At 43.5% G+C, this 27,909-nt stretch overlaps 1 protein-coding gene across 1 annotated transcript in view; it reads right to left on the bottom strand.

The window, feature by feature from the left end:
* AMBRA1 (autophagy and beclin 1 regulator 1) overlaps nucleotides 1-27,909 on the bottom strand; it is a 137,453-nt gene that overhangs the window by 48,303 nt on the left and 61,241 nt on the right. The window contains exon 12 of the mRNA XM_082484831.1: nucleotides 6,263-6,373. Coding sequence (XP_082340957.1) covers nucleotides 6,263-6,373 — 111 coding nt within the window. The remainder of the gene's footprint in view (nucleotides 1-6,262; nucleotides 6,374-27,909) is intronic.

The raw sequence follows: 27,909 nt of genomic DNA, 5'->3' as shown, positions 1-27,909 counted from the left end.
TTCTTTGAGCCTGAGGCCTGATCTATGAAAATGAAGCCAATACAGAAGATTTTAGGGAAAAAAAATGGCTATTCTTGGAAAACCATTTACAACAAGGCTGCCCCTTTCATCTCTTGTTTTCTTTTGTTGTTAATGCAGCCACCGAGCTGACAGAACAGATCAAAAGAAACATCAGAGAACAAATTAATCAAGCTGTTGTGCCAACTTGGAGTGCTTACACCTACAGCATAATTACGCTTGAAGCTGGGGAAGGCCTGGAACGCCAGCAGCAATAGCACTGTTTGCCAAAGGAAAGTAGTGCTGGGCTCTACTCCTAGCCACTCTCAAGGATGACACTTTCTTAAAAGCCGCTCCTATTTATATGTTGTTTAGCACGCTTTTTCCCCCCCCTCTTTTCCTAATTTCTTTTGCATCCCACCGTGGATCAGTAAGTATTGATCAAATCACCTTCCTCAAGTCCCAGCCAGTTTTAGAACAGGACAAATTCCTGACGCGTGACTAAACATGGAAGAACTAGACCAGTTCAGCTACAATGGCTAGAAAATGAAATAACAAGCAGTGAGTAGCATGAGAGAAATTATATTCAAAAGATATAAACAAGAGATAAAACTTTCCAATATTTTACCTACCGAAAAGCTATATTCTACACCAATTCAATACTTACCTGTTAGCTGCGGGAAATTTTAAGGATATAGAACACTTGCTAGAAGAATATTAAATAAATGCCAGAGAGAGCATTGTCTCTGCTGCCAAATAAATTCCCCACCCCAATGCTGATACGACTGACAATTACAGTTTAAGACCAGGTCATGTTCATTTCAGAGTTATTAAAAGCAAACTTGGCAAAAGGAGACAAGAAAGCTGAAGGCATCTTTCTCCATTTTGCAATTAATAGACAAAGACAGGGCAGAGACTAAAATCCCACAAGTCCCTGCAAAGTCATTTCACCAGGACCGCTGCAGTCCTCTTTTCTGCACTTGCTGGACTGAGCATTAGCGAGGTTGCTGCTGCGGAGCTGAATCTTGAGCCCAGGGCTCCAAAGGGTGCTGGGGCCCAGCCACTGAGATCACAGGACTGCGCTAATCATGCTGCTGTCACTTGCTCAGATGCGTCCGCTTCAGCAGAAAACATCCTACTTCCAAACTATCTTTTCTTTGTTTAATTGTAACAGGAAGAAGAGCTGCTCGGAGATGGAGGCGGGCCACAGAGTCATTTCTTTGATGGAAGAGAGGAGCTGGCAGGCAGTCCCAAACTTCAGCTGCATCATTTCATCTGCCTGAACTCCCAAACCACTTGTGGCTCAAGTCAGACCCAGAAAGTGCAATAGCCCTCTCTGTGTAAGTGAACTCTCTCACATGACCACCTCTGATTTAGAGGAAATGATGGGGGGGAAAAAAGGAGCTATTGAGGTCACATGTTTTACTGGGAAAATAGCTTATTTCCAACATCACGAAGAGTCAGGAAAAACTCCAACTCACCGCTCCACAGTCACACATTTAGCTTCCCAATATGTCTACAAATTTGTGCACCTTGGCAATCTTGCAGCTTGCTTTTGTTCTCTGCCGAGGCAAGCTTGGCAAGTATCTGTTTTAGGATGAGTGCAGCTACTACATCTTCATACATCCCTACTAGACATTGGCAGAGGACGATATTGCTAACAATCTACAAATGCCAGAGTTGGGCTCAGCGTGTAAAAAGGAAAAAGCAGAGTAAAACTGAACACTTTCAAATGGTAATAAAACAAGATGGACAAGCCAAGTACTGTGAAGCACAAAGTGAGGAGTCAGAAGGACTGGGGACAGGCTTGTAACAGAAGCCCTGCCTGCAATAAGGGCACAACAACAACAGAGACTGTAGCCCAGTTTCCAGCTAATTGGAAGCTATTTCAGAATGGAACTGTCCCGGTAAGGGAGAGGGAGAAGATTGAAATATTGATGTCATGAGGAGCAGATGGTTCTTATTTTCTATGGGATTCCGTAAATTATAAACAAACATCTTATGCTTTTTTTTTTTTTTTTTTTTTCAAATCAGCAGCCTTCTCCTCAGCAGCGAGATAAGGCCAAAAAAAAAAAAAAAAACAACCCAAAACCAAAACCCATGCTATTAGCAGCTGTAGCACTCTTCAAATACTTTACAAGCTTGCAGAGAAGTCCCAAAGAATTTAAGTCAGCAGCAAGATGCTTCCCCGTCTGACTTCATCTTTATTCCATTCCAGAGTCTGGCTGGACCATGGAAAGTATTGCCACCACGTGGCAAAACTTCGCCTTGAGCACTGATCCTCAGCCTACATTTACATTAGTACTACAAAGTTTGGCACTTAACAAGATATGTCAAAGCACTGGCACACAAGTTCACAACAGTATTCTACTTTCAAGATGACACTGCGGGCTTCTTCCCAAGACACAGAATAGTTTTCAAGGACAAAATATAAAGCATTTTCCCCCTTTACAATGTCGGGGGCTACCATCTAGAAGCAAGACTTTTATTTCCCACCAGGCTGTAAATGTCACACCACAATATTCTATACAATGTGAAGGAAGGAGACAAGACAAACACCAAATACTGTGTCATTCCCACAGATAAAGTAAGAAAGGTTTTTGTCATGGGATGGGCTACTGGTGGCTTTCCCCTAGGTCCTCCAATTTCCCTGGGACTGGGAGGTAAATACCCCCATAACAGGTTGCCCAGAGAAGCTGTGGATGCCCCATCATTGGAAGTGTTCAAGGTCAGATCGGATGGAGCTTTGAGCAACCCGATCTATTGAAAGATATCCCTGCCCATGGCAGGTGGGACTAGACTAGATGATCTTTAAAGCTCCCTTCCAACCCAAACCATTCTGCGATCCTATGATTTCAATTCCCCACATCTCTGCTGCTATGGTGTCACTACATGTGCTCCTTTTCTGTGTTCTTTAAGAAACAAGACAGTACTCCACAGAGACCTCTATTGTCACATATGTACTTTCTAGAATTAGAACAGATGGGACTGGGAGAAACTTTTTCTTAATTCATTTCAACAACTACCTGTGAAAGTAGAAGTCTTTCTGAAAACAGAATCCCCATTCTCCCTAAAAAAAGTCAGTCCCTTAAATCAGAATCCAATCTGGTTTTGCTGAGAAATCAAGCAATTAATTTCATAATTGCACAGAGATGGCCTAAACTAAAAAGTCACTGTACAAAGAAACAGTCATAAATATCTACCTCCTATCTTCATCCCAGGCTGTCACAAACATTTCTGCAGCTGTGCAGCAAGCTATATCAGGATACCATTTTGTGTTAAAAATAGCTTTTCTAGTCAAGTTAGTTTTAGCCCTGAAAAAGTCATTCCTTGATCAGCTGACCACACGCATCAAATATGCTTGTGTCTGCATAAGGAAGTCTCTTCCAGTGCAAGAGCTAACTTATGCCATAGAACACGCATAAAACTACAGTCTAATTTTCACACAGGGAAGGAGAAAATAAATAAATCAAATCAGCAATATAGCTCACATTCTTGACCCAGAAGCAGCTTTCACCTGAGATATGGGATGAATCATAGAATGGTTTTGGTTGGAAAGGACCTTGAAGATCACTGAGTTCCAACCCCCCTGTCATAGGCAGGGACACCTCCCACTAGACCAGGTTGCCCAAGGCCACATCCAGACTGGCCTTGAACAGCTCCAGGGATGGGGTCTCAACAACCTCTCTGGGCAACCTGTTCCTGTGCCTTACAACCCTCAAAGTGAACAAATTCTTCCTAACGTTTAATCTGAACCTGCCCTCTTCCAGTTTAAAGCCATTCCCCTGTAGTCCTATCACTACATGCCCCTGTGTAGTAGTCCTACCCCAGCTCTCCTGTAGGCCCCCTTTAGGTACTGGAAGGCCACAGTAAGATCTCCCCAGAGCCTTCTCTTCTCCAGGCTGAACAGCCCCAACTCTTTCAGCCTCTCCTCATAGGAGAGGTGCTCCAGCCCTCAGATCATCCTTGGGGCTCTCCTCTGGACACGCTCCAGCAGGTCCATGTCCTTCTTATGTTGGGGACTCCAGAGCTGGATGCAATACTCCAGGTGGGGTCTCACGAGAGTGGAGTAGAGGGGCAGAATCACCTCCTTTGACCTGCTGGTCACACTTCTTTTGATGCAGCCCAGGATACGGTTGGCCTTCTGGCCTGTGATCACACATTGCTGGCTCATGTTGAGCTTCTCGTCAATCAGCACACCCAGGTCCTTCTCCTCAGGGCTTCTCTCCAACCATTCCCTGCCAAGCCTGTATTTGTGCTTGGGATTGCCCTGACCCAGACGTAGGACTTTGCACTTGGCCTTGTTGAACTGCATGAGGTTGGCTTGGGCCCATCTCTGCAACCTGTCCAGGTCCCTCTGGATGGCATCCCTTCCCTCCAGCATATCTACCTCGCCAAACAGCTTGGTATCATTGGCAAACTTGCTGAGGGTGCACTCGACCCCACTGTCCATGTTGCTGACAAAGATGTTGAAGAGTACAGGTCCCAGTACCGACCCCTGAGGAATGCTACTTGTCACTGGTCTCCACTTGGACATTGAGCCGTTGACCGCAACTCTTTGAGTATGGCCATCTAGCCAGTTCTTCATCCACTGAGTGGTCCATTTGTCGAATCCATGTCTCTTCAATTTAGAGACCAGGATATTGTGTGGGACAGTGTCAAACGGTTTGCACAAGTCCAAGTAGATGACATCAGTTGGTCTTCCCTTGTCCACTGCTGCTGTAACCCCTTCGTAGAAGGCCACCAAATTTGTCAGGCCTGACTTGCCCTTGGTGAAGCCATGCTGGCTGTCACCAATCACCTCCTTGTTTTCTGTGTGCCTCAGCAGAGTTTCCAGGAGGATCTGCTCCATGATCTTGCCAGGCACAGAGGTGAGACAGACTGGCCTGTAGTTCCCTGGGTCTTCCTTGTTTCCCTTTTTGAAAATAGGGGTTATGTTTCCCCTTTTCCAGTCGGCAGGAACCTCGCCAGACCTCCACGACTTCTCAAATATGATGGCTAGTGGCTTAGCGCACTTGATCTGCCAGTTCGCTCAGGACCTGCAGATGTATCTCATCAGGTCCTGTGGACTTGTGCACCTTCAGATTCCTCAGGTGGTCTCGCACTTGATCTTCTTCTCCATTTTCCCAATCTTCGTCTTTGCATTCTGCGTCATGGGCAGTGCGGCTGCAGTCCTTGCCAGTGAAGACTGAGGCAAAAAAGTCATTGAGTACCTCAGCTCTGTCTCTGTCCCGGGTAACCAGTTCTTGCGTTTCCTTCCGGAGAGTGCCCACAGTTTCCCTAGTCTTTCTTTTCTCGCTGACATACTTAAAGAAGGACTTTTTGTTTGTCTTAATGTCCCTGGCCAGATTTAGTTCTATCTGGGCTTTAGCTTGTCTAACCCGATCCCTGGCTGCTCGAACGATTCCTCTGTATTCTTCCCAGGCTACCTGCCCCTGTTTCCACTCCCTATAGGCCTCCTTTTTCCTTTTGGTCATGTTCAGGAGTAACTTGTTCATCCATGCAGGCCTCCTGGCTTTTCTGCCTGCCTTCCTCTTTGTAGCGATGCATTGCTCCTGAGCTTGGAGGAGATGGTCCTTGAATATTAACCAACCTTCTTGGACCCCTCTTCCCTCCAGCGCTTCATCCCATGGCACCATACCAAGGAGATTCTTCAAGAGGCCAAAGTCAGCTCTCCCAAAGTCCAGGGTGGTCAGCCTGCTGCGCACCTTCCTCGCTGCCTCAAATCACTGCCTGAATCACTGCTTTTGCAAATGGCTAGAAGCTACATCTACTTCCCCTGGTTTTGCAACACTGTTGTAAGCAACAGACCAGGCCACTGATTCCCAAAAATGTATTGCAGCACTTAAACCCACAAAAATGTCAACAACTTGGAGACTTCAGACCCAATTTGTTAGCAGGTTCTAATGTAAAGGTATAAAGACAATATCCATCTAGAAACTTGTTGGTAAAAGAATGAAGAGATTGGATACAGAATTCTTCTTAGAGGATTGCATATTCCCCGTGAGAACGGTCACAGAAAAGCCCCATTTATGCATGGATTTGCTGATAGCAAGAGTACACAAGCTAGACAGGGCAGAAACAGGTCTGCACGTTTTTAGTCAACTTTTGAGAAAGGCTAAGCATTTTGCAGTTCCCAATGCAACAGGGCAATCAAGTAATCAAAGGCTTGCAATATACAGCTACCTTTGGGAGACCCTAGAGCTTATGGTAGCTTTGGTTGGTATAGACTTAGAAGAAAGTACTGGTGTCCTTTCCAGCTTACCATTGCTGATTTCAGGCAGATCAAATTTTGTGAAGTCCCACCACTGGAGCCGGTAGGTGGTGTTGGCAATGTTGCTAGCCACAGCTGACTGTCCATCCCCAATCACAGCACCTACAAAAAAAGGGGGAAATAGTTAACAATTTATCCTCCAGAAGATTATCCAGAAAAAAAGATGGGGAGACAAAACCATAGAAAACCTTTCAAAATCCAGTACACAAACCTCTAGATTCTTAAAGAAACCTTATTTACAGAAATGGCAACACCTCATAAATAAGCCACAGAGCACAGGAAATTAATAGGAAAGCACCTCCCTGCAACACATTTCTGAAAGAAAAGAATGTTGATGAGAGATAAGACTCGTCCAGACTCCCAAGGCAGAAATCCTAATCAATTCATTTGGTGCAAATGCATTCTACTTATTGGTACTAGTGAAGCTGTGTTTTCAGACCCAAAATTTTCTAGTACAGTTATGAGAGCAGACCAGAATACATGCTAAGGAAGAGCCCTGCCCTGGCAAATCACACACATTTGCAGACATAATCCCTGTTACTACTGTAAACTCCACTCAGAAGATACAGGTTGCCTACAATATTTGCCGTGCAGTAATTACTGTAACAAAATATTAGCAAGGAGGACCTACAAGCTGGCCCTTTGCTGCTCCTTCTGGCCCAGCCTACAGAAGGCTGGGGCTGCCCTGAATCAAGGCAAATGGCATGACCCTTGCTAACCACCCAAGGATTCGGGCAACAGCTCAAAACAGAAGGCTGAGCAGAATACTTCAGAAACTATCAAAAAGAACAAATTTTCCAGGCAGATAGGAACTGCCACTGGTAACTCAAGTCGGCACGCATTTGAGCAAACTCAAAGGCATTAAATGCAATCCCTAGGGAAACAAGTGGAGAGAAGAAGCAGTTCTCCCATAATAGTACAAGAGTGAAAAATGTTATGCTATTTGCAGTCTCTAAGGCCTTCATATACATGCAGCCCTTGTACTAAACACACACGCTGGCACCCAGAGAAACTCAAGGTAACAGAATTTGATAAGGGAGAGCAAAACAAGATCATCCCCAAGCACAAATGAGAAGCACAGCCTCCAGAGTCTACGCAGTCTGAATTTCAGCATCTCCACGCTGTCTCCAGTGGCAAGCATACAGAAAAGCCAGTGGCTTCATTCTCCTGGAAGGGCTGGCTCAGGACTCTGCTGCAACAGCAGCCACGGTGGAAGAGACATCACTTTGACAACTCTGCATCCCGAACACAGCAGGCCAGCTGCCTGCCCAGAGAGCTAAAGGCTTGCTAACTGCTAGTAAATGAAAATGGTGTGGAGGAAGATGAGGAGACTAGGGTGGCTGGATTTTTACTTTTCTTATCAAATCCCAGCAGAATACTCACAGGCTTGTTAAATAATAATAATAAAAAAAAAGCAGCCTGAAAACACACACACACAAACAGCTTTACACTGTGTACTCAGCTGTGCCAGGCCTCCAGCAATTGACAAACCTCCACCGTGCGTCTGCTCAGCCTCTGTATCTGCCTCTGTCAGACATGCATATACCACTTGGAGAGCAGAATTCAGAATATTTCCGTTGCTCTTACATATGCCCAAGGCCTTGTTCTCCATACCCCCCAAAACAAAGGACTCCTCTGAACAAAAGATATGCGCTGGAGAAAGCAGATTCAATGCATTAATGAAATTACGTTTTGCAGCCAGAAGTGGAAGAAGGACAATTAAATTTTATGTTGCTTCATCTTTAAAAGTCTCCTCATTGCAAGCCCACGTTTGGTACACAAGGGCAGCTCTTCTGCTGTCTTGCCTCCAGCCACCAGGTGGAGAACAGAAAACTAGTTTCTGTACAAATTTCAAGCAGTGGGACTTTCTGCAGGGAAACAGTAACTAACATCACCAACTAGGTAGCAACTGCCTTACAGGACTGAGTCAGACGAGGAAACGCTCTGCAAAGACAGGCAACAGAAGTACTACCCAGGGTACATAATTCCAGAATATTGATCTTATTATAGATGAACGTTACAAAGTCATCACCTGTTTTGTGATGAGAACCACCTTTGCAGGCATAGCAAGTAATATATAAACTGGAGAATAACATACCCTAGGAGATTAATCGTGTGTTCCCTCTGCATCACAGAAGCCTAGCAACATCACTACCTGCTCCACAAACAGCAAGTTCATCTGGCTCATACAACTGTTGCACTTACTGCTACATGTACCATAAAAAAAAAAAAAAAAAAAAAAAAAAAAAAAAAAAAGCTGTTGGCAAATGTTGGGAAAAGCTAACAACAGAAAAAAGCAGTGCCTCCCCATCTACAGGACAGCCCCGCACAAATTTCAGAGCCAGCAAAAACTATCAACTAATGCTAGTGCTTCAGGTAACAGATACTTTTATCAAAAAGATTAGGACCCAGGGAACAAAATTCATAGAGTGAAAGGTGCATGTTCAGAAGGTTTTGGTCCATTTCTTAAAGGCTCCAAACCAGTGTGCCTAACACTAATGGCAAATCCATGATCTATGTGTTTTTATTAAGTAATCACCTCTACTTATACTAATTATGTAATTGAGAAGTGTAATTATTAAATTATATCGAGCTACATATAACAGAGTGCAATAACATTTGTATCACAAGTCCTGCCAGAAGCCTCCCACGTGCACTGTCCTACAGTAAAGATAATTAAAAGCAGGCAAACATTTGAGACATAGGGAGGAAAATACCCCCTCAGTACACAATTATGCTATCCTAACCTTTGTTGTTCACTTTTTCCATCGGTTCATAGGGAAGATTTGAGACCGTGGGTGGAAAACTTAAGAAAGTTACAATCCTCACTACAGAGCTTTTGTCCACCATGCAGCATGAGAACTCGTTCTCAGCTGTCTTTGCCCAGGTTTCAGCCTGGGTGAGAGCAGAAGGTGCTGTTGCCTCTTAAGTTCTAGTGTAACCTGCAGGCGAACAACACACTTCAGCATCTTAAATATGGGCGGCAGCAGATCAGCTCTTACAAGCATCAGTTCTCACCAAGGATTTGACAGTCTGTCCTGATTCCTGGGTCTTCCACTGTTTGATGGGATCACTAGTGACTGCGGTGGGTACCCGAGGGTCTTGGGCTTGTCATCCCCACAAACAGAACAACCTTTTACTGCAGAGATGATGTAGATTTCAAAATGCTGAAATCCAAAGCGAAGGCCAATTGAAATGCAGTGAACGTAGGTTTGATTGGCAGCTTTCCTGCGTCTGTCTATCACTGCGTAATAAACACTGGGTGATGGCAGAAATGAAGATAAATGCTTTCAGCAGCCCCCCTCTTCTTCCCCCCCCCCCCAACCCGGATCTCCATCCACCCCCACTCAGCACATGACAAGAGAGTTTAAAGAGTAGGGGGAAAAAAAGTCTTAACAAAGACTTAAAAAAAACCCGCTCAAATCTTTTCTTATAGGCCACCTACACGTGACAGATATTTATCCGTCAGTTTCAATCCCCTCAGAGGGTCCAAGTCATCTTGGCATGTGGAGAAATGAACTTTTGCCAGTCAGCTGTTGCTCATTTATGAATCAAGCCATGCAAGCCAATGTCTGAGTTTAGACTGAAAGGGAAAAAAGCGGTGCAAAACCACTTTCCATGGCACTCCAGCACTCCTTCAGTGAAGAGCAGGATACTTCCAAATTGCTGCGATCAGACTCTCAGAGGAAGAGCTAATAGCCTAGAGCTACACAAGCTTTGGGGTGCAAGTTTCAAGAACATGGAACATTTACATATTATGGGAATTTCTAACCCATATATTTAACAGAAACCAGAGTTCAATTATTTTTTTTTTTTCTAGACTAGATCCTTAACTCTTAAGTTTTTAGTGTCTGGCAGGTCCCCCTCATAGTAACAGAAAAATTTATTAAGATGCTTACAGATAAGCCTGACGAAGCTGGAGAAGTCCCTGAGCTAATTTGTGACTCAATTTTAGACAGTGATTAGGCCCTGCTATAAAATTCCCCCTAGATTAGTACTTGCATCTTTAAGCATGAGTACCTTTGAAAAGTAATTACCTCTTTATGAGCCCATTTGTAACCATAGCTAATGAAACTGAGGTTATCCTACACTTGCAGAAAGGATCTATCACTGCTGATGAGTTTTGCATTTACTAGTTCTAGATTTACTATAATCCAGGCTCCAGGAAGGCCAAAACACAGGACAAATCTATTTGACAAAGCAAGGATAAAGCTCTCTGCCGCAAGAATACACCAGATTCTCTCAAACAGTTCTGAAGCAATTTGAATTCAGCTGAAAGGTGATTACCGATCTCTGAAGCCTGGTGGAGACGGTAACAGGTTCTTGCACATCTCCGACCCTAAAGTATTTTATGGGGCAGCCTGGTTTTGGGGACTACCTTTGATCACAGTAAATATATTAAATCCTGAAAATGAATTTGACAAGTCCCAGCAAATCTCTGTTCCAGGCTACCATGAAGATACTGCCTTTGAAGTGGCTGAGCTAACTAGCTAAAACTGGGCTAATGCTGTAGGAAAAGTATGCATAGCAACCTGATATTTTCAAGGATTTATTTTACTTGTTTTTCAATGTACCAGCAAGCTGTAAATAGGAAGTGGCCAAACTGATTTTCACGAATGGATGCACAAACTGTTAATAAGGGTAGTTCGGCGTGTGCTAAGCGCTGAAGGGATCTGAGATTCGATGTTAACTGAGAAAGCCTCAAAGAGGTTTACGGTCTCTGAAGGCTGAACCCTTCAAGAGGCTATTATTTTTCCTTTACCCCAGATGTGCAAAGTAAGAAGAAATGCAATTTCCCATTCATGATCATTCCTATTGCAAGATTTCCTTTTCAAAGGGGCAACACTTAGCATGCTGAGTTCCACAGTCCTATCAGCTATGGGAATTTGAGCAGGTCTCAGCTGCGGGTAGTGAAGATAACTGTCCTAATAGTAGCTTAGTCAAGTGCCCGAGGGCTTCACTCACATTGTGAACAATGCAAGCATCTTATAGGAAAGGGAATTTTCCAGCCACAAGTTTCAGACTTCAAAAGGAAATCAGTTTATTTTCAAGAAACACAAACAATAAATGAACAGATGCCCTGCCCAAAGCCTCCATCACCAGTACAGTCATGATGGCTCCTTGACATCTTACCTTCCTGATGTTAGAGATATTCCTTTGTCTGATCATATAGCAATTAATACAGAAATGTATCTGGGAAGCATTTGTCTTTGATGGTAGGGTCCAGTTTTCCCTCAGGGAAACTAGAAGAGGTTAAGGTCCTTTTCAAATGCATTCCCCTCTCATTTGAATTGTTTGCAGTTCACCAAGCAAGCTGATAATTTTTCTCCTTAAGAATCAGAATTCCCGCTTCTCTATTGTTGTTCACGCCATAGAGATGCCCCTGCTAATGTCACCCTGCTACACACAGAAGCTGGAAAATCAGATATGAAACAGCATGGTGAGTTTCCAGAACCAGCAAGAGTTGAGCCAGCAATATTCACACAGAACCTCACAGATGAGGAAAACCCTGTACTATCCTGGTGACAAATAAGGTATCTTAGTATAGCCTTTGCATGTACACATTGGAGCAAGCAAGTGTCACTGATTAGGATGTCCTCATCCTACTCAGGGTGACCAATAAGGAACAGTTTCATCTCCTTGCTGTAGCTACCTCACCACTCTCAGCTACTGCTAGTGACAGACCACAGTCTTAAGCCTCCAACTTGCCAAGAACTTTCTGCAATCATCTAATATCAGATACGCATTGTCGAACAGAAAAAAAATGCAACCAAACAAATTGGAAGGAATTCCTTCTTCATACCTCCTAAATCACTACCAATCATCACCTCAAGTACAGCCTTGCCACAACGAAAGCCTGACAGGATTTAAAACAATTTTTGCACGCGATTTTTTGTCTGTAAGATGCATAATCTCTCATGCCATCAAAAAAAAAGGTAAAGAGAAATACCGTCTGAACCATGGGCACAGCAGAGTGTCTTACTCACGCCTCACATTAGTGACGAGTGAAGAGCAACAAAACTGCTCAACAACTGCTGGAAAGTAGAAGGGATGAATGAAGCAAGTGAGAGCCTGACTTTGACAACTGAACACAAAGTAATAGTTGCATCTTGTTACTGATACGTAATTATTTACCTTATGCTTCAGAGGACAGTTCATTTGCATAGTTTAAAAGTTCATTTTTGCAGGGTAGTTAATACAATTCACCAGAGAACTGGAGCCTCAAAAGCTCGCAAAAGAAGCAGAGCTGCAAGCTTTAGTGTTGCTCTTACATTTGTACAACTCTAATGATGCTAAAAAGTGCGATTTTGCTCTTTATAAGAAAAACTTTATGAACAAAGACTGTTTAGGCTCAGATATTTGTTTTCTTATTTGTCATTTATGATGCGTTTAGCTACAGTGGATGAGAAGTTCTGTGGGAAAGCTCCACTATATTGATTGCTTTACACTATGTAACAGGATGCATGCATACACATTTTCAACAGCAAAACCCCATTTGTTTAGGGACTCCTGTGAGAATCCTGGAATTCTGATACTGGGTACAGTACTGGAATGGTGTGTAAAGAGATGTAGGTGATGTTTAAAGAAAAAGTTAAAAGTTTATCGAGGAGTTTCAGCTGGGACACGGTTAAGGCATCAAGGAACGTACCTCACCTTGAATAGGATGTGAAACAAAATGTGTTTTACATGTTTTTTTGCAGTCACTGACTTAGACATAAGGTAGCAAAAATATAACTTCTGGATCAAATTTGAGCCAAGAGTGTATCCCAAACTAACCTTGGATAATTATAATGCTAAAATACACAACCCTTTGTGAATAATAAGCATGCTAATCAGGTAACCTCCCTGAATGTTTTAAACGTGAGCTTAGATGCATGTGCATAGTTAGGAGGGGTGAATGAATCATTCTTAACCAATCAGCTGGATTTTATCACTATAAGTACTGGGCAGCTTGAAACATGAGGTGTGCTGGCTGTTGTTAAATGCCCGGCACCCAATTCTGCAGAATTGAAATAAAAACAGGTATCTTGACTCAGTGTGTTGTTTGGCTCTCGCACATCGGGTGAAGAACCCTCACTTAGGGGCAACAGCTCCATGAAGCACACAAGTGGAAATAAATGTTATGAGGCTAGACAGTCAAGAGAAATCTTCCTGCAAACAGAGATGCTGTATCATCAAAAGAGCTTGACAGGAAAAGGTTATGGAAACAGAAAGAAACATCTGTTACCATTGGCTGAAACAACTCACAAATTGCTTGAGAAGTGGGTGGGCAAACAAGCTTTCACTTTTCTCATTTGGGTCCCTTGCTGGGAAGGGGAGTCAAGGCTGGAGTCTTCCAATCAGCTAACTGCTGGAGCTGTTAAAGGAAGTTTCTGCAGACATTGTTGCTTGTTTTGAGACCATTTCTTTATTTCCATGTGACAGCAGCATGTGTTAAAAGCATGCCTCATATTACCATATGATTCAAGCAGTAAAACATGTTTCCTACAATATAGCCTTTTAGGGAAAATATTCAAGCACTAAAAATACATTCCAATCTGCTTTGTATTAAACTAATGTTTTGGTTTGACCTTTTCTGCATATTTTCAACCTGTTAGACGATTTTGTATGCATAAAGAAGCCCTGACAAAAATCAGTAAGTAAAGGGTTGGAGAAATGGGCTTATGCTTTCTTCCTAATTTCTGTTATTCCATACACCACAAAATCATCTGATACTTACAGAATCAGCTATAAGAGCCATCAGCTACTGCCCTGGCACAGAAGTCATTTACTGGAAAATACTGGAGAGATAAAGACAAGTTTACCTTGTCAGTGTAAGGAGAAACAATAATCTGGGTTACAGTCATTTCTCCATCTGGAGGTCTGTACCAATCTACTAAAAAAATCAGTAAGATAATGCATTTGAAATCAGCTCCCAAGCAACTGACACTGCAAGAGAAAAGTAGTTTTCAGAATTAAACTGGGGGGGAAAGCGAATGAGGCCAGGACACACTGCTAGATGAAAAGACAGGAGAGTTGAATTTTGTGGTTTCTAAAGAAACATGTATTCTCTTCCTTTGCCTCTGTTTGAACCCACACACAAGGGCACATTCACAGCCCTCCTCCTCTCTAAGCTTCCAGAAACAGTAGGTGACTCTCCAAATCAAAATGCCACATCTCTCCTGACAAGAGTCAAAATTTCATGAAATCCTGTGAAGGTGAACTAGGAAGGTCTCAATAGCTAATCTGTGCTCTGTGTCACTTGGGCTCCTCCATCTGCCAGCTCTGCCCCTTGCAATGCCTCCGCTCTCTCCCGTCACAAAGTCCCTTGCATCATTTCCAATCCCTTCATTAAATGCTGTTGGAAGTCTGCTTTTTAACCTTCACGTCTGTGTTTATTCTCTGCACAAAAACAGAGTGAAATCTGTGCCTGGCAGGCATTTCCTTTTGTAAAACTCCTTCTTCTTTCCCTTTCTGACTTTTCAGAGCATGAAATGTGCCTGCTAATCCTAATTGCCTCGGATGGAGAGTCTTGCAGAGACTAGACAAAGGGGGCAGCCTTCCACCGAGGAGCTGTGAGCAGGCACCAGACCAAGCTCTCAAGTCTCCAGAGCTCCCATCTCATTTTGCCACACTTCTGAAGAACACAAGGACAAGCTTCCTCCAGTAGCCATACCGGGAACAGGGACCTGCTTTCCCAGACTTCCCTTCTCCTGCTGAAATGGCCCTCCCGACACAAGAGCCCATCTGAGCTCATTGCGCGACATCACTCAGGCTAGGCAGAGTCCTCAAATATTGCTGCTGTATGTCAAAGCAAAAAAGCTAAATATCCAACTTTTACGGGTCATTTGCCTGTCTGCATCCCAGTGCCAGCTCTCTTACCAAAGAAAAAGTTTGCAAGGTCCCACTGCACATCCACAGCCAGCCTTTCCATTAGCAGTGCCTCGACCAGTAACACAGGCACCAAGAAATCAAATTGTTATGGTATTAAAACACTTTTGCCTCCAACAATCATTAAAGTAGTGAACCTTCTGTTCTAGTGGGGTTTGTCTGGATTCAGAGGAATATTTCCACTGCAGCAACAAAAAAACTCCTTCACAGGGTTGCTGTCGTTGCCTAACCAGAACATCCTTACCACCCAAGGCTAATACTTGTGTCCTCCACTGCTGTCACACCACCCACATTGTCTGCTAGGTCTACTGCAGTTCACTTGTCTAACATAGATGCTAACACAGCATCAGACTACTCCAGCTTTGCCAAAACTGCTGTATATGGTTTTGGATATTTCAGAGCTTCTGCAGTATCTTGAGATTTTCTTGTAGAGACTGTTTGCAAAGACACTTGCCAACTTCAGCCCATATTCCACACAGGTTATGCTTTATCATCAACTCCATAGCTCATACATTAATCTGGACACAGTTTCAGTTCACACCGAGTAATTCCTCTCCTGAGCAAAGGCTCAAAGAGTGTTGTAACAGCACTCCCATCTAACCAATGTAGCTATGCCAGCAGATAGATGAAGAATAGATGCAAAAATAACAAGTGAAACTGCTTTTACACAGAAGAGCCTTTTCCATTGTGAGTATGCATTTTAACTAACATGAAATCCTATTAATCCAAACAAATCAGCAAGCCAAATGCCTGCTACCGCCTCTGCAGCTCTTACTGCAAGAATGTGTGCTTAGCACAACTTTATATGTGCGTGTCTTATACCAAAACACTCATCTGCAGTGGAAAAAAACTCAGCAGTATCTTCATAGAGCACATGCATGCCTTATCAACCACCACATTGCAATAATACAAACTTTCACTAATCCAAGCAGCAGTATGTTCCCTGGAAGGGTTTGAATTCCTGAGATTTAACTGTGTATCAGTACGACAGCAAGCTTCCACACTGGAGCCACTTTTCATTGTGGAAACAGCAGTATGCAGTATTAATAAAAGCTCCAAGCACAAAAACGCATTCAAAGCCTCGTACTTGCCAGTGAATGGAAGACTTGCAAAAACTGTTACTATCCTTAAACACATTTCAGGACTGCTGTATTACAGCACAAGCCCTGTGCATCCAAACTTGCAATGAAAACGCTGTGTTAGCTTAGTGACACAGACTGAGCTACCACCACAATAGAGCACTAAGATAAACACGTTCAATGGTTGATTACATTTCACAGTCATAATATCCTGTGAGCAGGACAGGTCTGTTGAGGAAATACTTGTCTGTTCTGAAGCTGTACTCCTTTAGGGGAGGTTAAGATGAAGTCACATGCTCTCAGAGAAAAACACACCTCCATTAATAAGAACGCAGGTCTTGACAACTTAAATAAATTCCATATAATAAAATAACAAAGTGTCCTAGGAGAAAGGAAGAGCTGACAGGTGGCATTCATGAAATATATTTTAAGGGTGCGCTGTACTCATTAAGAGCTTCTCAGACCAGTGGGTCCTGCACAGTCGCTGGTGTCTGCAAAGAAAACAGGCACTAACTTTGCATGGGGAATACAAAGCTGGAAAGACATTGTTAAATGGAACAATTTATGAGGGATCCCCTGTCTGATGAGCAAAAGAAGAGAAGGCAGGACAGGAATTAGGAAATAAGCAGTCAGGTTCGCTGTTTTCTGGGTAAATTGGTAAACAGGGAGACAACCAAAAAAAGCAAAAAATGAGCAAGCCGGGAAAGCACAAAATCTAACAATAGTTAAACTAATGGGAAGGCAGTTTAAATTTAAAGCATGGTGAGATGGAAAGGAGGAAGCCCAGGCTGGAAGAACACAACGGGGAGACCACATTGTTCCAACTGGAAAAGAATGAAGTAAAAGAAACCTACAGCAAATAAAGTACTTGGCTCTCGCAATGCTTTGAATACTTTCTGATGGAGGAATTTTTGAGGGTGGTTTGGGATGGTCTAAACGATGGCAATGGAAACAAGACTCATTCCTTATCACCACTAGCTTTAATGCATAAAGCAGGTTCCAGCACCTCAGCGAATCTGCAGGGATCTCCACGCAGAGCCAATGCAGGGATTTAGGCTTGAGGGGTGACACAGATCCTGGAGTATACAGAGCAGGACTGACAAAGCACACTGGTCCACACCCTGATGGACCACTGCGTAACAACATGAACATAACGGTGTGACATTCAGAACAGTGACGCAGCATCAGACCTCCCAGAAGGCAGCAGGACTCCCCCAAGGAGTTCAGCCAAACTCATAACCTTGCAGTGACTTCTGTAAATCAGTGCCACAGCTGAGTTCAACCCAGACAGGTCCAAGCCACTGCAATTACAAAAGCGACTACAAGATAAAAAGAGACTAACACTTTATCGCATTATTTTAAAGAGTATTGAAAGTCAAACTTGAAGCCGCCCACAGAAAAAATAAGTCCTAAGCTCAAGACTGCAGAAGTACATCTTAGCTACTCAGCATGCAGACCCTGTGCTGCACAACGGATAGATACTTCAGATGGGTTTTACTTCTTTTTAGGGCAGACTTGATCTTAATCCAGCTTGAATTAGTTCATAATACTTCCAGAGGATACTAAGCAGAACTGCCCAAGAAGCCACTATCCAATAACACCACCACAGCTACTCCAACACAGCATTTATAAGGGAAATGGAGGGAAAAAATCAGACAATGAAGACAGGGCAATCACAATTTACTGGTTTGCCATAAAATTTTAGATTATACACAATCAAGACCTGGAGCAGGCCATGCTTTACTGGAGGTAGGGGTCACAAACTAAAAAGAAACTGTGGTGAGAGGCCCCAAGATCTCTTCCTCACAGCAGCAGAGCCAGAGGCCCAGCTCCTACCAGATCAAAGAATCAGCAGTGGTACAGCCTAGATGATGAGCACTCCAGGTCAGCCTCTCAGTCCTAGGACTCAGTGTAAACTTACAGTCCCAAAGGACAATTTTATTTGGCCTCACAAGTTGGAGGACAGCAGAAGTTAGGCAGCAGCTCACTAAAAAAAAAAAAAAAAAAATAAAAAAAATCACAGGAGTGGGAGGACCAACATTCATTTACAGCTAGTTTCTTTGCAAGCAGAGAAGTTATGACAGGGCTTTACCTTCAGCTTTCACTGCTTCCTGTGTCAACAGACAAGCATGTACCTAGCAAACGAGGGGTCTTCTGTGGAACCTCAACAGCCAAGCTGAGCGAGGAGAATATAGACACACACTCCCCTTACACATCTTCAGTGTTATTGCACATAGAGGACCAAATCAAGTCCTTAGTGACATGCTTTCTCACCTCACCTTTCAAAATCTTTGCAAATCTGTTCATTTCACATGGTCTTATAAGCTCTTTCTCTAATCTTCCTGTTACTAACTCCCTCCTCACCACAACTTAATGTCTTCCAGCATTTACCATCAGCCCTTCTCTCTCATTCCATCTTGCTATGATTTCCAGTCTATAAGCACTGTTAGTTATTTGTCTGCCCTCAGCCCTTTCTCCTGCATCTTCTTTCCCTTCCACTGTCAAAGTTTTGGATTTCCTTCATGTTTTTCAGTGTCCTCATAACAAGAGTTTGGGGGGGTGTGTTGAGGAGGGGCGCATGTTTACCTCCTTCCCCCAGTCATGCTCCCCACCAGATTTTGAGCCTGAACCACCCCTGATACCAGTTTCCATGCGACCATCTATTACAAGACAACTCTAATGAAAACTGTCACCAGACTGATTCCCTCCACTACACAACTCTTCTATTTCTACTACAGCACCTCAGAGAAGATAGAGATCTGACCAGAGTGGTCTCTCATGAACCAAAAGACAAATCCTCAAACAACTCGTGCATGCAGCACACCAGGAGATGCACATCACATGGATGGGTGCATGCATGCCCACACCGTGAATGCTAATATGAACAATTGTTTGAAAAAAGACAAAGTGTTTCTCCAGCTTAACTGAAACCCACGCCTGCAATCCCAGCTGCCTCATCACCACCTTTGACTCATTTCTCAAACCCTCCCCTCCTCCAGTCTCCATTTCTCTCTGTGCAGAATCTGTTGCTTGTAAGAAAATTAGTGACATTGCTTTCTCCATCCCTTCAGCCTTCTCTTCCTCTCCTGCAATTCCTCCCATTACATACAGAAGCACCTTCCCAAGCATTCCACTGCCTTCTATGCACTCCACCTGTCTCTATGATTTTATCCCCCTCTCCCCATTCCTTTCGTGCCAATTTCCATCCCTTGCCATTTGACAGTACACATTTGTATGCTCTTCTTTCCTCTCACAGTACAAATATACATTAACTTCTTGCATCTCTAAATTCTTGAGACTCTAGATCACATTTTGGACATCTAAGGTGAGAAGGGGAAATGCATTCGCCCCCACGTTCTTCTCATCTCTAGCTCTCAAACTGTACCATGTGAACTCCTAGCAGCCACTTCTCTTTTTCTGACAAGTCCAGTTCAGATCCTCTCCAGTCTACCTTCCATCTCTCAAATACTATTAAAGCTGCTCTGCTTCTAGTGACCTCCTTCCTGGTTAAAGCTCAGGTCTAGTAGCCTGTCACCATTATCCTTTACTTACCAACAGTGATAATGGTTTTGATTCTTGTATTACTCCTCCCTTGCCTTCTGTGAATGACTTACACCACTACCACTCTCACCACCCCCAAAGATGCTGAAGGAGACAAATGAGCAATTATGAACATCACCACAACTTCTTCCACACCGATCTCTTGTGCTTGCTGCCAGCTCTGAAGTTATCCAATGGGTCATAAGCCACACCTACGTACTCCTTCCCACCCGTTGCTGCAAAAAACGGTGGGTTGAAGCAGCTTAATACAGCTGAAATTGCACAGAATTGCAGGCAGTGCTTGAAGCGAGGGAAAGAGATGTGAACCCCATTCCCAGATCAGCAAGAGCTGGACTCAGAAGCCAGGCTACCATGGAATTCAGCACAACTTGAGAGCACAGAGCAGTTACCTTCGTAGAAGCTGGCTCACATCTCCTACTGATCCTGAACTCTCAGAAACATAATTCCTGAGTGCCGGGGTTGCTGGATTACAGCCCACACTGAGCTCAGCAGGAGCGCGTTGACCTACTGCTCAAGAAGGCAAAATACAGCTTCCTTTAGTAGCACTGAATTGCAGCTCCTGCTTAGTTCAAAACCAACTCTCCGAGCTCCTGCTGACACCGGTGACCACTCCCCTCTTCCACCCCACTCCAGAGGCGGTGGTATACTAATTTTTAAGAAGCAGGGGCTGGGGAGGGGGAGAGATATGAAGTACACCTCCACCCTTGGTTCCTGTTTGTATTTGTTCGTGTACAAAATCTTCTGCTGTCTGCATTTATTTTTGACTGAGTTCTGAGGCAAGGAGTTAAAAAGCCAGTATATAGTCTCTCATCCTGAACAGGGCCCGTGTTTGCTACTACACAAATACTATTTGGATCCTCCACTTGGTTTTCTTTAAGAATTTCTCTGTCTCATGAAGGACACTTACCACCTTCCATGTGTTTAACACTCCAAAACCCACTGACAAACGCAGATTTTATGTCTTCTGAAAGGTCCACAGCCTAAATTTACCTCTCTAGGCTCTGCCCTTGCCAAGGACATGTTCCAAAACTCCTCCACCCTCCACAGTTTGGCTCACATTAAGCTAAACCACACAGCTCAGGTAAACTCATCTAGGATGAACAAATCCACAACCGAAAAGTAAGTCTGAAAAGGCAGGCAAGTTGTTAGTAACTTCACAATACCTTCCCATACATCCTCCCCCGTAATCAAGGAAAGCCAGCAGGCCAGAAGCATAAAACCAACAGAGAAAGCAAGCTGAGGTAATGATACCATGTGGAGGGAAAACTATCACTGCAGAATCTAATTTCTAGAAACAAACTTCATTTTGCATACACTAACCGGTATCAGGTTGATACATTAATGCTCAGTTATAAAAAAAACCCACCCTCCAGGGTAGCAAGCAGAAGGATCCAGTGGTGCAATCCTATCTGTCTGGGAAAGGGAGCTAGGAATCAGTACATAACATCCTTATCAGATCCCTTATACAACATACAACTATGTTGCCATAGCAAGTGTCCTCCATCTTCATGCCAGGATGGCTACAAAAATGTCTGTGAAGATATTCTATATTGGGGGTAGCACATCTGGCTCAGGGTTTGCTTTGTGGTGATGTTGTGTTCCCCCTGCCCCATATAAAACATGTAAGCAAAACTCATGACTATTCTCTTTGAAGATGACAGCCAAAAGCAGCAGGTCACTGACAATTCCTACCCGCTCCACACGGCAGATTACAAGGGTTTCTGCCTCCCCTCTGTACTCTGGAGTGTGGGTAATTATTTCATATTTTTTTTCCCCTTTAAAAAGGGGGCAGCAAGGTGTGGGAAAATACTTTTATGGCTAAGCGAGCTTCACCACCCACAAAGAGACAGGTCCCCAAGGGGCCCTCACCGCCCACAAAAAGATGAGTACTTCTGCAAAATCTCACCCCTTCTGATATAATAATATGCAGAAATTCATCACTTTAACAATGCACACAAAAGAAATCAGACTGCACCCTTCACTTTTAAGAACATCACCATCTCTCTCCAATGCCTTCCTGAATCTCAAAGCCAGCTGTAGCTTCCCAGCCACCAATACAAAGAAAGGCTTATTGGGACAGCCTGCATCAGCAAATACAATGTACAAGCTTTCTCGGATTCAGTGCTCTCTTCCATCACTGGTCACTGGAATAGAATACAACTCATGACATGATGCAAGTGGCTAGCAGGACGTCTCCTGCACTGGGACCATTGAAGACATCCCATCAAGACTCCTGTGCATATACCAGGAACTGTGGGACCAGTACTATGCTCATAAACTTCCCCTTGAGCCCAGGCAACAATTTTGCTAGTTTAAATACTCCATGTACTGGAAAAAAAACCCACCTGTTTCAGCAATTACTTACCATAAGGTAAGTGTTGAACTTTATGCAGCAGGACTTTTAAGAAATAAAAAAAAAAACCCTAATGCCACTACTCAGACATCTGCCATCCAGTCTAAATTGGTCTGACATCAGCTTCTGCATCTTTCTATGCTTTTTGTCTATTGAATTAAAAGGGTGCTCTATCAGAAATCTTTCCCCCACATAGATAAATCTAGACCAATCACGTAACAATGACTGCCTACTACTACTTTGATTAGCTGAGTACATTAAGCTTATGTCATTCTATAGCTGAAGTTTTCCTCAGCTGATTCTTCAGCTACATCGTGTCTGCACTTCAGGAGGGCTCAAGAGTCGCACATGGATTTTCCCACCATCTGGAATGCTGTTAATAAGACCATATAAAAAGATAACAGCAGTTTCATAATCCCTGATATTGCTTGCCTATATAAGGCCTCAGCGCTGTGTCATTATGACAGGAATTCACGTTCCCTTGGTTCCTGTACAATTCCCCAAAGACATTTTCAGAGTCACTACTTTGCCCAAAACAAACCTTCACAAACTGGAAATAGGATACATGCTACTTGTCCCAAGGTATCTAATCTCACTCTGGGCTGTAATAATATTCACTTACCCACAACGTATCATTGCTTGGATCATCATTGAGGAAAAAAGCTACTGCAGGAAAGATCTGCCCTCCAAGTAAACAGATTGAGATTGCCACTGTCACACTCCATACTTTACTACCACAGACAGAAGTGGACTGACCCCAGACACCAAACACCTGGTTCTTTGAAAGGACAACAGCAATAGACTGGGCTCTAGACTCTTAAGAGGGCTTAACAGATGGCTTGTTTGAAATACATCTTGCCTTGGGCCCAGGATCATTCCATAAAACTGATTCTTTAACCACCCAAAATCTTCACTATTGTTTCAGCCTAATTCAAGGCTTTAAGTACCACTGTGTTCTCATTTGAACTGTCTTCCATAAATGCATATGGAAGCTTACTGTACCAGGGCTGGTAACAATAACCCTGCAATTACACCATCATCTTTTCTGGGAAAGGTGATGGCAAAAGTGTAATTAGCACTTCAAGGCTCTGTATTTGGGACCTCTTAACCCTTTAATAGGACTTTCTCATGTGGAGGACAAAGTCATACACATTTCTCTAACAAACTTCTCTCATGGGGCAGCACAACCAACGACAACATACTGCAAACATCACAACTCCTGAAATGCAGCCAATCACAGACAGTGTCTGGCGCACTTGAGTAAATGCAGATCTTTCCAACTACTGCTACTCTCAATGCAGCCACATTTCCAGATACTATCCAAAAATCCCCTGACACCTCAGACCTCATCAAGCGTATCCTGTAAAACAAAGTGGTCTGCACTCACTCTGACCAGAAAAGTTGCGCTCATTCTAATCTCACTTGCAAATAAAATTGTAAATTATGCTCATAACATACAGCTGCTAATCCACGCCAACTCTATGGACACTTACGCTACGTAAGCAGGCAATTGAGGGGTTTTCAGCTTTCGGTTCAGCTTACCAAAAGGAACTGAAAATGAGAGACTCTTGGCACAAAATAAGTATCCTCACGGAAAGCCAGTAACAAAGCATTCTCCAGTAACAACTGCTCTCTCAGACAAACCTTGAAAGAGCCAGAAGTCCTCTGCAGTAACAGCCATCACAAGGTTTGACAATAGGCTTAGCAGACAATGCCAATCCATGCAACCAGAAACAGCTGTACCTACTGCTGAAATACAGTGTTTAACACACCTTCAGCTAAAACAAACTCCATTCTCACCTACGCTGCTGAGAAATCTCATGTCACTGCTCCTGTACACTCACATGATTCAGAGAATCACTGAAGGTTGAAGGCGGAAAGAACCTTTGGAGATGCTCTAGTGCAACCCCCTACTCAGAGCAGTGTTAATTGCAGCAGGCTACAGGGGACTACCTCCAGTCAAACTTGGGTATCTCCATAGATGGAGACTCCACAACCTCCCTGGGCAACCCATTCCAGCATTTGACTACTCTCACAACAAAAAAAGTTAAGTTCAAATGGAATTTCAATTTGTGTCCATTGCCTTTTGGCCTTTCTCTGGGCCCCACTGAGAAGAGCCCAGCTCTCTTGTCTTCACTCCCTCAGTTATTTATATGCATTGGCAAGATCTACCCTTGAGCCCTCTCTTCTCGAGGTGGAACAGTCCCAGCCTCTCCCCTCAAGTCAGTCTCCAATTCCTTACCCATCTTTGTGGCCCTTTGCTACACTCACTCCAGTATGTCCATGCCTTTCTTGCACTGGGGGCTCAGAATTGGACAAAACATTCCAAATGTGGCATTACCAGGGCTGAAGAGAAGGATCACCTCCCGCAATCTGCTGGCAATGCTCTTCCTAATTCAACCCAGTATAGTGTTGGCCTTATTTTCTGCAAGGGCACATTTGCTGGTTCATGTTCAAGTTGTAGCCCACCAGGAACCCCCAGGTCCTTTTCTGCAAAGTTGCTTTATAGCCAGTAGGTCTACAGCCTGTACTGGTGGATGGGGTCATTCCTCCCCAGGTGCAGGACTTCGCATTTCTCTTCACTGAACTTAATGAGATTTGTTGGCCCATTTCCCAGCCTATGAAAGTCTCTCTGAAGAGCAGCACAACTTTCTGGTTCACCACCTACTCCTCCCAGTTTTGCTAAGGGTGCGCTCTGACCCATCATCCAGGTGATGAATGCAGATGTTAAACAGTATGTATTGGCCCCAAGCAGATCCCTGAACAGGCCAAAGTCTGCTTTCCTGAAGAGCTTCTCCCACAGTGCTGTCCTGTAGATACTTCCTTACTTATCCGCAAATGCTCAAAGTAGGCCCCTTTTGCCCATTTTGAGGCATGAAACCAAACAAGCAAGACATGAAAGATCCAGAAAACATCCAGTTACAAGACAGAAGGCTAATTTACTTACAAATAAAACTTGATTACAGTACTCATGCATTTGCTCAGCTAGCATGTTAGCTTGTGAGGCACAAGAAACAATATTCTAAATGCATCCAGGAGTTGCAAAACAGTTGCAAAACACTCTGCTGCATCAACAAAACTGCTGCATTATCTTTCTACATATAGGAAATCGAGATGTTAAGTTTTGTTTCTCATAATACCAAAACTCTACCTGCTGAGTCCTGCAGCCATGTTTTGAGTATGAAACATGAAAAAGACACAGCACCAAGTAGCAACAAGGAACGTACCTACAATAGGCCTCCTGGTATCACAGCTAGCACAGCTTCTGATCAAGTACCAGAGCTTCGTGCTTACTCCGCTAAATACAAGTTGTTGATAGGTCTGCAGTTTGTCACATCAATGCACAACACACACCAAGAAGGGACATAGAATAGGAAGGGGAAGAAATTAATAAACAGGTCACAGCACTGTGCTACATAGGAAGCATAAATGTTGAGGAGCATAACATAGGAGGGAGTCACGAGTATTTATTGAGTCTCTGAGACTGATGTGGTCCAAGAAATAGCTCCTGTAGCAGGCACCTTCATTCACACTGTAAAAGCAAGTTCTGTACTCCTGGCTAGCAGAGTTTGCAACAGTGCAGCAGCACACCAAATGACAATGGCAGTACCAGCTTCAAATTGCACTGGCAGAAACAAGAAAAAAAATCCCTATCACACAAGGCCCATTTATACTGAGCAGCAAGTTAAGCATACACTGGCCTCAAAATATCCACTAATAGTTGCAGTCCCAAATAAGACTAAAAAATATCACAAAAAAAAAAAATAGAACAAAAAGCTGCAGAAACAGAGAAAGGGTAAAGCCTCTTCCAAGAAAACTTGATTACCTGCTGTAGACAATGGTGGGGTTTGTGTACCAGGGGGTGGTGGTGTGAATGGAGAACAACTCCACCTTTTCAGTGGATAAATGTCAAAAATAAAGCAAGCACGCGAGCAGCACTGATCAACAATAAAGCTATATGCTACTTTGGCATTGCCACTTTGCCAAGCAGTGTTTAATTCTGGAAGCAAAGCAGCCATGAAAGAACATCCTCCATATAAACCAAAAAGCTGTTGCTTCCCCCCCCCCCCCCCCCCCCAAGAGTTCCTGCTTTCATCATTTCTTGTACCATTTTGCTGCTTTCATTTCATCCCTTCTGCTCAGGTTCCTCTTCTAGATATCATCCTTGCTGCACTCAGCCATCAAGGCAGGATGCAACCTGCATAATTTTAGGCATGTACAATATCCACAGCAGAAAGGTACTCTTCCAAAGCTCCCTATAAACTCAGTGATAAATAGACTGGCAGCTCCACAGAAGATTCAGAGCACCCAAGTTCAGCTCACTTCAGGTGATGAATCAGAGCAGAAGCTTCTCTTTCTCTGCTAACTAAACAGGAAGCTTAGCCTCCCAAGTAAGAGGCCCCAAAAATTACAGTGTAAATACCCCCCACAGTGCACATAGCTGTGGATTTTTGTTTTCAGTTGACTCACATCTCTCCCAATTAACACATTCACAGACTTAGCAGATTGAGATGAACAACGGCTTGAACTGCAAAAGCATAAAGAAGAAACAAGAACAAAAAGGACAGAGCAAGAGCAGGTTTTAAAGCGCTAATAGCATTATTTTCACTCTTTAGTTCACTTTTATTGTGCAATATTTAAGAGACTTTTGGACCATTTCTAGCTCTCAGGTGTGAAGAGGCAGCTCTTTCTATATAAAAGACATTGATACACAAAATATTACAAATTTATTTTAGAAATCAAACTGGTTTTGGAGTCACTCAAGCCTTGAGAGCACTCTAGTCTCCGGAATCAAATAGGGGATAGCATCTTACAAGGGTTCTGATGCAAGTTCATTCCCTCTACCCTTCAACCTCTAGTGCTTTGCACTCTTACTGTCCCACCCAAAGAATTCAAATTGGATCTGTTCACAGCTGACAACAGAGAAGTGTTTGTGCCCACTGAGCACCTTTGCTGCTAAATGAAAGCAGCAAGTGAATAGAAGCAGGGGGCAAGCAGGGCATTATAAACAGGCATCCAGATTAACATTCTTCCATTCCAGCACAAGAAGTATCCTGACACTTTCTAGCTGTCTATGCTTTTTGTATGCGACAGTGTACAGCAGAAGGGGACATCAAAACGAGGATGAGTAACCACAGAGATTCTCACTGCAGAATTTGATATTTTGGACAGGAGAGAAAGGCTAACTGGAAACAACACACGCAGCCTTTTCCACCACATAAACACATATGTTAATGGCTTTCTCTCAACACTACCAAGCATCCCCTTTCAGGAAACATCTAGCTAGACAGGAGAACTAAATCCCCTTTAGTTCAGAGGAGCATTTATCTGCATAAAAACCAATGCCACCAGCTTGGGAACTTTCGTGGGGTCTTTGCACAGGTCTAGTAATTCAGAAGAGACTGCCTATGGGTCGTTCAAATGCTAATGACATCAACTACCTTTCAGCCTTCATTGTGCCAAGGTACAATGCTACAGGATGACACAGACTACAGCACAAGAAAAGGGGCAGTTGGACTGCCTATTAAAGCACAGAGCCGGAAAAAACAAACTCAGTGGTGTCTTGCAACACAGTGAAAAATGACTGATGTACTATAAAGATGGACCTGCTAGAGAGAATGCAGCATCTGTGGATCGGCTAGCCAATCCCTGCATAGCCACAAGAAGTTATGTATTACCAATTCGGTTTTAGGCTTTTTTTAAGCATTAATAAACTGATTTCTACCTTCTATGAGAGGGATTTTATTTGAAGAATGTTTGCTAAGAAGTTCACC

The sequence above is a fragment of the Vanellus vanellus genome (genome assembly GCF_965231255.1).
Source record: "Vanellus vanellus genome assembly, chromosome: 6".
Classification (NCBI taxonomy): Eukaryota; Metazoa; Chordata; class Aves; order Charadriiformes; family Charadriidae; genus Vanellus; species Vanellus vanellus.
This window is presented reverse-complemented; position numbering and strand designations above follow the sequence as displayed.